The 9698-nt window shown below is 42.5% G+C and overlaps 1 protein-coding gene across 2 annotated transcripts in view; it reads left to right on the plus strand.

The window, feature by feature from the left end:
• The window catches only part of LOC107688581 (mitogen-activated protein kinase kinase kinase kinase 4-like), a 55290-nt gene that overhangs the window by 10587 nt on the left and 35005 nt on the right, over positions 1 to 9698 (plus strand). Inside the window, exons 4-20 of one of the 2 annotated variants that reach the window (XM_016486287.1) lie at positions 884 to 1009; positions 1869 to 1979; positions 3820 to 3910; positions 4719 to 4849; positions 4923 to 4977; positions 5055 to 5133; positions 5222 to 5397; positions 5862 to 5934; positions 6346 to 6532; positions 7030 to 7143; positions 7768 to 7833; positions 7959 to 8027; positions 8104 to 8250; positions 8384 to 8494; positions 9229 to 9290; positions 9359 to 9408; positions 9484 to 9530. In XM_016486287.1, coding sequence (XP_016341773.1) covers positions 884 to 1009; positions 1869 to 1979; positions 3820 to 3910; positions 4719 to 4849; positions 4923 to 4977; positions 5055 to 5133; positions 5222 to 5397; positions 5862 to 5934; positions 6346 to 6532; positions 7030 to 7143; positions 7768 to 7833; positions 7959 to 8027; positions 8104 to 8250; positions 8384 to 8494; positions 9229 to 9290; positions 9359 to 9408; positions 9484 to 9530 — 1695 coding nt within the window. Of the gene's footprint in view, positions 1 to 883; positions 1010 to 1868; positions 1980 to 3260; positions 3363 to 3819; positions 3911 to 4718; positions 4850 to 4922; positions 4978 to 5054; positions 5134 to 5221; positions 5398 to 5861; positions 5935 to 6345; positions 6533 to 7029; positions 7144 to 7767; positions 7834 to 7958; positions 8028 to 8103; positions 8251 to 8383; positions 8495 to 9228; positions 9291 to 9358; positions 9409 to 9483; positions 9531 to 9698 lie in introns of those variants that run through there. The other variant, XM_016486285.1, reaches the window with a different exon arrangement.

The raw sequence follows: 9698 nt of genomic DNA on the forward strand, positions 1-9698 counted from the left end.
GGGGGCGGGGGGGGTACAACACTGTTTAATGCATTCAGAGTTGTTTACACTGTTAAAGAGTTGGATTCTCATGCTAAGCATGGACAAAATTTCAAAAAATTTAGCAAGAGCAAGATCGCGTCCATCAACGCGCTTCATTCAGCAGCGCTGCACGATACTCGCTCGGGAAGAATGTCTCCAAAGAAGTGTGTTTTTGGTTGTAAGGGTACTATCTTTCTTTTATAAATGTGATAAAACTAAAGACTTTTTGGAGATATAAAGGATGCAGTCCTACTCTACAGGTACTCAAGATTAACATGAGATTGGGTGAAACTGTGTGTGTTATCTCCCCTTTAAAGACATTAAAAATCGTTCTGATCCCAAACTTTTGACCGGTAGTGTATATATTTTGGACCTGAATAAATCCAGTTAATTTAGATGTTACCATTTCTTTTTTCAGTTTAATTGTTCACAACAAATTGGGGTAGAAACAATTATATCATTAAAAAACTGCCTTATGTGCCAATAAATGCTTAATCTTCAGCTCAGTTTTTTTTTTTTTGAGTGTTGATTACTAAATCGATTAGATTAGTTGACTGTTGAACTTTATTTTTTGTGTTGGTTTTGGTTTTCTGTAAAATGATGACTTGAATTTGAGTCGTTTGGGGTCATCCCTATATTTCAGTGGGTGATGAACCATTGGGAGAGCCTTTCCTTCCCGTCCTGAGAGATAACGGAGCGCTGCTCCAGATTTCCTTCCATACTGTCGTTCTATCTGTCCTCTCATATGAACACTCACAGGCCTCTCTAAAGCATTCATATGCTCTCCCTCACTCACTCTCTGTGTGCTCCTGCTCTAACAGCCATGGTCATTATTCTAGTGGATGTGGTTTGTCTTCTGCAGGAGGAGGAGGATGAAATCAAGCTGGAGATTAACATGTTGAAGGCTCACTCCCATCACAGGAACATAGCCACGTATTACGGTGCTTTCGTGAAGAAGAGTCCTGCGGGCCAGGATGACCAGCTGTGGGTGAGTATCTGCTGAACACTAATAAAGCTCAAGCACCCCAGAGCAAACCTCATTTGCTCAGGTGTGGTTTTGCCAGTACACTGGGACTGAGTGGGTGTTTTGGGGGGTAATCCGTCTCGTTTGGAGTGCAGAATTCCCAAAAGTCTCTGGGATTTAAACGAGTTTAACAGCGGATGAACCAGTGCTGACATTCTCAACAATTGTGCCACGATTACCATGGCTTTACTGTAGTAACACTAACTGACAGAAATGTGGGATATTCATATCGAATGCTATTATATATATTAAAAATGCAGACTAAAAATGTATTAAACTGGGATATACCGGAATATAGCTACAGTCATTTTTGTTGTCAATTTTTGTCATTTGTATTTATATTAAAGTGTTGAAGCTACTCTTAACAAACACAGTAACATGTAGCGTAGTTTTGTAGAAGCCATATACTCTAGTTCCATTTTCACCATGGTATTGAGGAGCATGCATGGAAACTAACCATGGTTTTACTGTAGGAAAAGTGTAGTAACCATGGTTTTTTGGTGTATTGATTACCATTTGTATAACCACAGTTTTATTACAAATACCATGGTTAAACTATGGTCAGTGTAGCAAAACCATGGTTAATTTGTGGTTTAACTATAGTAACCATGGTTTTATTTGTAGTAATAATTTTCGTAAGGGTTTGAGCTACAGTTGTATGGTGCTATGAATCATATGAATCAGTTTGAATATTTAAATGCAGGATGTTTTTGCAGTTCTTACAGATGTTCCTGCTGTGAAAGAAAGAACTCAGGCTCAGCGCTGTCCTGTCAGATGAGATCACGGCACTTAGTTTAGCTGTTAAATGTGTGTTGTTCTTCAGCTGGTGATGGAGTACTGCGGCGCCGGCTCGGTCACAGACCTGCTGAAGAAGACCAAAGGGAACTGCCTGAAGGAGGACTGGATCGCCTACATCTGCAGAGAAGTGCTGAGAGTGAGTAATCACAGCTGATCAATGCTAAATCAAGCCAAAAAAACCTCCGTGAGACGCCATTACAGTGTAGTACATATACCTGTTACAGTAAAGATGTTACCTAGTGTGTGTAAAACACGTCATGTGTTCAGTAAATAAATGACACGATTACACCAGACCCGCACACATTTTAACCTCAAAGTACACTGCTATGATTGGTCACTAATAGTATTACTTACTACTGGAGAAAGCGTAATGGTCAACTTGGATCACGTGTGCCTTAATAACCAATCACATTACAGCCTTGACGTTACTGAATTTCAGTGAGAGTTGTGCGACACTCAATCACCGTTTACAGATCCCATAGGAATGAATGAGAGTGCCGTAAACTGAATCCCAGCTGTCACAAAAAATCAGTGACTTCTCTTATAAAACGGCATTTTTTTCGTCACTGAATTTCAGTCAGAGTTGTGCGACACTCAATCACCGTTTACAGATCCCATAGGAATGAATGAGAGTGCCGTAAACTGAATCCCAGCTGTCACAAAAAATCAGTGACTTCTCTTATAAAACGGCATTTTTTTCGGTGTAAACTCTAAAAATAGTTCAATCCAAAAGTGTTGTTTAGTGTCAAACATGTTGGAGATTAGCCGATAGGCTGTTGATTCATTAAATGATAAGCTGTTTCCACTAAAGAGCTGTTTATTCAGCGTAGTGAAGCCTCTCCTCCATTGACATCCATTAAAAAAAATAGGGCCTCTGGTCTCCTTTCCCACATACTGCCACAGCGGAAGCGTTAGCATTAGCCGTTACGCTTTTTTTGCTGAAGGATGCAGGCTTGCCTTCTAGTGGCTTTGCGTAAGGCCTATTTTATTTCTCTCTGTCTGTGTGTATCCCTGAGTTTACGTGCTGAGATGAGCAAATGCCTCCCGCTTATAACGTGCATTTGAAAAAGCAACACATCTTCTGCTGTAATGACTTGCAATGAGAAGCGTTTCTAAACCTGCTGTCCAACAAAAGAGAACATTATAACATGCCTTTACTCCACAACATCAGTCGAGTGTTTGAAATAACTTCATTTTCTGATCTGATGTGGCTTCTTATCACAGAATGAGGCAGAAAATATATCCCATACTGTAATAAAGGCTATGTCGATTAGCAATGGATTATGAATATACATAATTATTGTGAAAATACCCGAGATGGCGTGAAGAGCACAGATAAACTATATATTGTCACAGTTGAGTGTTTATTGTCTTCATGTTTCATCATTCAAAGCATTTCTAGATACTTTTTCTTCAGTCACAGCTACAGCTGGATGCCTTTGTCCATATAAGGGATTTCCTGGAGCGTCATCAGCTCTATTACATCTAAGATGCACATATGATCACTGAAACCTCCCAGCGCAGAATTAATTAATTAATATTAATTAATTCATTACATTTATATAGCGCTTTTCTAGGCACTCAAAGCGCTTTACATTGTCGGGGGGTATCTCCTCATCCACCACCAGTGTGCAGCATCCACCTGGATGATAAAGTGGATGATTATCATCATCCATCATCCAGAATGCATCTCATCCACAGAAATCACTCAACGAGACATGCATTTCATTCATGAAAGGAGTTGCTTGATTTATGAAATTCATTCTGTCCATAAGGCATTTTTGCATACCATCCTTTTCATTCTTCAGCATATCATCAAATGCATTTCATCCATGTTGAAAACTGTGGAATTTCATCTGGTCTAACAGAGATATAAAGCTTGTTCTTTCACTGATTTAATAACCCTAATGTTAATAAACGACAGTAAATTATGTAAATTATTTTGTGTTGTGTGTAAACTCTGTTTGGTCTCTCAGGGTCTGTTACACCTGCACTCTCATCACGTGATTCATCGAGACATTAAAGGACAAAACGTGCTGCTGACGGAGAACGCTGAGATCAAACTGGGTAAGAGCTCCACCCATCAGCAGAGAAACACTAACTCACTGAGAAACCATGCAGGGTCACCTTAAACGTCATTTGATTGGTTGTTTTTGGTTACGTTTTTCTTATTGTTTCTTATTTTATTTAATTGTGGTACTTTTCATAAATGTTGTCACGTGTCCCTAGTAAAAAAAATAAAAAACTGTGCCATATCACTCATTAACATCACTTAAGACATACTGATATAAAATTATATTGAAACTTTATTTGGAATATTTCTTTATTGCACAATGCACAGTTATGCCTAAAATGTGTTTTAAAATCACTATTAATAAGGTCTGTATGATCGTTGTATAATATCAATGCAGGATATTTAAAGTGTAGCTGAAGTACCTTTAGCACAATCAAATATACTACAGTATGCCTTTAGTTGGACCTCAGCACTACTTCCACACAAATAAAGAGCATTAAGCACAACATTAGTTGTTCCAGTTTAGCAGACTTTAAGTATACCAGTTTAATATACCAATTGCAGGGTATTTTTATTAAGCACATAAATATGCAAAAGTACTTGTAGTATACTTAGCACAAAATAAATGTATTTCAACTACAGTTTAGTATTTTTTTTTCACTAGGGGTGCTTGCTTGTAATGCCAGTTTTGACTGTATTCCAGTGTTAAACACCCGACCTAATCATATCCCAGCAGCAGCTAAAGCAGTTCTGTCATGCAAAATAACACACATATGTTGCGCAGAACAATATGCATGAACACGAGAAGTACCCCTGGTGTATATATGGCGGGAGACATTGTTTTTCCCGGTGTTCTTCCAGTGGATTTTGGCGTCAGTGCTCAGTTGGACAGGACGATTGGCAGAAGAAACACCTTCATCGGGACGCCGTATTGGATGGCGCCGGAGGTGATTGCGTGCGACGACAACCCTGACTCCACGTATGACTACAGAGTGAGTAGGACTAGTATACCTCAGTGCTTGAAGAGCTTCCCATCAGTGACTGTGATCTTACCGCATGTTTCAGAGCGACGTGTGGTCTCTGGGAATCACCGCTTTAGAGATGGCAGAGGGAGCGCCACGTGAGTTTACAAAGTTTCAACTCCACACAGGTTGCAGATATCCCAGTGTTTGTGTGTGATTGCTGTATTCTCCTCAGCCCTGTGTGACATGCATCCCATGAGAGCGCTGTTCCTCATTCCACGAAACCCTCCTCCCAAACTCAAGTCCAAGAAATGGTGATATGCCTGCCGTTTATTACAGCCACATGCATAGAGTCTCATCCCGATCTCAAAATGCTCACCTGTGACTTTATTGCTCCTGAAGGTCTAAGAAGTTTCAGACGTTTGTGGACAGCTGTCTGGTGAAGAACTACCTCCACCGGCCGTCCACAGAGACGCTCCTGCGCCACTCCTTCATTAAAGACCTTCCCAATGAGCGGCAGGTGCGCATCACGCTCAAAGACCACCTGGACAGGACCAGGAAGAGGAGACGAGAGAAAGGTGATTTAGACATTGTTCAAAGCAGTTTAAGGGATCGCGCTCACTCACTGGTAACTTTGTCCATCATCGTGACTCACATCCTATTATAAAACGGATAGTTCCGGTCCTTGATTCTGATTGGCTGAGCCGCGTTCTAAGCTGTTGTAAATTACTCTACAAACACACACCTTTGTTTACATTGTCTGTTGCTCGGCAACCACTTTGTTGGAACCACAACTGTTTCTGAGGAACTACATTGTTTGGTGGAAGAATACTGTTTTTATTAATATCATTACACTTTATTTGCTCTTTTTTATTTTGTGAAACCTGTTTTATTTTTCTAAAAGCAATAAGCCCCGTGAAGCCATGGTTTACAGTGAACTCCGCTTCGCGTCGTACCTAACAACGTCCCTTAGCTGTTATAAATTCACTGTAAACCACGGCTTCATTGCTTTATTTTGCTTCTGTTTACGATCTGTTAACAGAGGGGATGGAATATGAATACAGTGGCAGTGAAGATGAAGAAGATGCCATGAATGAAGATGAAGGTGAACCCAGGTATGTGTTACTACACCAATCTCTATAGGAATCCTTCATATTAGTGTCCAAACATCATTACTTCCGGTGCTTTCTCAGTTCAGACCGTAGAGACAAGATATGATCATTTATGAACTTTAATGAGTTAACTAGCACAGTCAAGTCCACTTTATTTGTATAGCGCTTTATACAATACAGATTGAGTCAAAGCAGCTTTAGAGTGGCACAGTGCACCTGCTCCACTGATTAAACCCCTGTGCTGTACTGGAAAAGCATCACTGACCGAAATGAGTTTAGATTGTTATGTGGGCATGAACTGCTTGCTCCTGTCTCTGCAGTGATGCGCAGATGTCGTGAGCGTGTCTCTGTGTGGAAGATGGCTCTTGTCTTGGGTCTGGCGTCGCTCACATCACGTGCTTTGTGTTCACACAGCTCTATAGTCAATCTTCCCGGAGAGTCCATGCTGAGACGGGAGTTCCTGCGTCTGCAGCAGGAGACAAACACACAAACACACCTGCTCCAGCAAACACACAACCAGGACAACTACAAGAGACAGCTGCTGGCCGACAGACACAAGAGGATCCAGCAGCAGCAGGAGGAGCGCCGCCGCCTCGAAGACGTACGGATCAGTCCTTGTGTCATTGTGTTTAGTGTCCGTGTGCTTTGGATCTTCAGTGACTGCTGGATGTCCAGTTGGTCGTAGCATGTTTGACTAGAATGTGAACTGCTCATGTCAGTCTTTTAAATGTACACACTAGCAGTCCAACATTTGAGCACTCTTGAGTGAATGTGTTTCTCAAAAGCTTGCACTTGAAATGACTTCTGAAGACAAATCTGAGCTGTGAATTTCTTTACAAAACTGTCATTTTCATTTATGAATTGGATGAGTTAAAACAGTGAAGGAAAATCAGCCAACAAGTGTCCAGAATGCATGGGGTTAATGCCATTTAAACAGCATCCCGGGGTGAGTTTAGTTGGTAGATGAAAGCTGGAATCTAGACATGAGAAGAAGCTGAAACAGAGACTTTGGTTCACTGTGTTTGAGTGGCTTTACAGTTATTCTGCAGTGAGTACAGCAGTGCAGACGAAGCGTTGTGTGTTTGTGTGTGTGTAAAGCAGCAGGAACGGCTGATACACGAGACCGGACTCCAGTGGCCAGAGCTCCAGGAGATGATGTGGCAGGAAGAGACTGACCTTACCGAGAAAACCAGAAGAAATCACAAGAAACAGGTCAGAGTTAGGAATTCACTTGTCCCTTGGAAAAGTCTGAATATTTATAATGACTTCTTGCTGAACAGTCACATTATTTGTTCTACATTTCTTATGTATGCATGTGTGAATGCGTGTGCTTACTGTAATTCATGTACAACAGTCAAGGTCAGGTCAAGTCACATTCTCACAGCAGTTCTCACTGCCTTAAGAAGAGACATTTACGAATTAACCTGAATCACAGCATGAGTACCGGATACTGTGGGATACAAGTCATGATTTTAGTGATCTGAAATATGCAGCGACTTATATAATGACATTAATGTCAAGCACACACAGTCCAGACGAGTGCACACACACACACACACACACGCACACGCACGCAAGCACACGCACGCACACACACACCACACAGTCACACACACACACACACACACACTCACACACACACACACACACACACAGTCACACGCACACAGTCACACGCGCACACAGTCACACTCGCACACAGTCACACTCGCACACACACACACACACAGTCACACACACAGTCACACACACACACACACACACACAGTCACACACACTCACACAGCACCACTGTTTCTCTGCTGTAATGATCTGCTGTCTGTCTCTGTATTTCAGCCCAGAGACGGTGAACAGCACAGGACTGATCCTCAATCAGCGGCTGTGAGTCTGTTTGCTGAGCAGGTAAAAATCTTCTTGAGCAGTGAACAGTTTAACAGGATACGTTTACGCTCAGTGTTTGATATGCATGTATTTGAGCAGCCGGTCCCGGTCAGGGTTTGTTGTGCTAATGTCATGCTGATGTCCAGCAGCGCACTCTTCCCAGAGATCAGTCGCAGCACGACCCTGCGCTCCAGCAGAGGAGTCCTCGAGACGGGGTAAAACACAGCCTTCAGATGATGCACTCTGATGATGATGATGATGATGATGATGATGTGAAACTCTGGCCTTCAGCTGGCAGGTAAACTGGAGTCGCTGGAGGCTCATCTTGTGAATCTGAACAGTATGGCGGTGAGAATTCCTCATGTTCAGTCTCGTCTGGGATCAGGGAGCAGCTCCAGTCCGTGTACTCCAGCGCTGCAGAGAGCGGCCAAACCACCGGTACGAGCACAGCTCACATCTCCAGCTAGATTTGCTTTCTATCACTTTTTCAGTTTTTTCAAATCCAGCTGCAGTGTCTGGATAATGACACAGAGCAGCACGGTTAGCGTAGTGAAAGCTGTGTGTGTTTCAGAATGTGAGCGTGTGTCCCAGTCGAGAGCTTCATCACAGCAGCTCCATGACAGACGTCTCCTCCGCTCCTCTTGATGAAGTCTTCTTCAGCTCTGATGAGCAGCCGCCGAAGGTTGGTCACCACCGCTCCAGACAGACAGCATGATGGAATATTGCATAAAAAAAACTTAAACATTAATTCTAAAAATGCTCATAACACACATGCGCACTTTTTATCCGATAAGAAAAAATGTGCATAAACTACGATGGAAACACATTTACCGAATAAAATCCTCCATGCGCATTAAAAAAGTCACACATTCAGTGGCTTCTCCTATTTTTCTTAGTGATATTTAATGCCAGGAAGTGACGAGGTTGTCCTCTTTGGAAACAGTGCTTAATTCGCACGTTTTATGCGATGTTCCAAGTTAAATTCGCAAGTTTGGATGTAAACACAGCTACTGTGCATTACAGTGTTTGTTCATATTATAGTATTCAGAGAAATATGAGAAGTCTGAGCTGACACTAAATCATAAGCATTTTGCGGTGTGTCAGAAACACTTATATAGCTGGCGACTGCTAAAGCTGCGGTCGAAACACGTCCTCTCCCCAAAGGAGGAGCCTTCCTTCCTTCCTTTAGTGTGACATGCATTCACAGCAGATATATATACGGTTAGCACACAAAAATAAAAGTGAGAATGCCACGGAAACCCAGAACGTATTTTAAAGGCATTCAGTGTAGAGTACTGGAGAAAAAAAGAGTCAGCTTCAGTCACTCTGAGCAAACGCCTCATAAATAAACACACCTGTAAAAGATGGAACAGGAATGAATGATAATCCCTTGATTTTTACAAACGTTGTCTCAAGATTCCAGACCGAACCGCGTCCAAGCTCAAAGATGTGTGGAGTCAGCACAGATGTGTATCCAGGTAAGCTGAACGCTGTTCCTCTGAGATCCTGCAGCTGCTGTGTTCCTGACTCTTCTTCATGTGTTCAGTGGTGATGGAGTGAGGATGTCCTGCAGCTCCAGCAGCAGCTCTCGGTCAGGTCTGCTCTGCTCTCTGACTCAGAATCAGCCCTGTGTCTCTGTCTGCTCTCGTGCTGACGCTCTTGTTCCTGCAGGTTACTGTATGCTGGACAGAAGCGCTCAAGCCTCGCCACACAACCAGGTGTGGATCTGATCTCACCTGCGCTTTCTGTGCTGTCGATCTTTATCTGTGATCACACACACTCACACACACACACACACACACACACACACACACACACACACACACACTCTCACACACACACACTCACGCACATTCTCACACTCACACACACACACACACACACAC

This window comes from Sinocyclocheilus anshuiensis, unplaced genomic scaffold (assembly GCF_001515605.1).
Source record: "Sinocyclocheilus anshuiensis isolate Anshui unplaced genomic scaffold, SAMN03320099.WGS_v1.1 scaffold557, whole genome shotgun sequence".
NCBI classification, from domain to species: Eukaryota; Metazoa; Chordata; class Actinopteri; order Cypriniformes; family Cyprinidae; genus Sinocyclocheilus; species Sinocyclocheilus anshuiensis.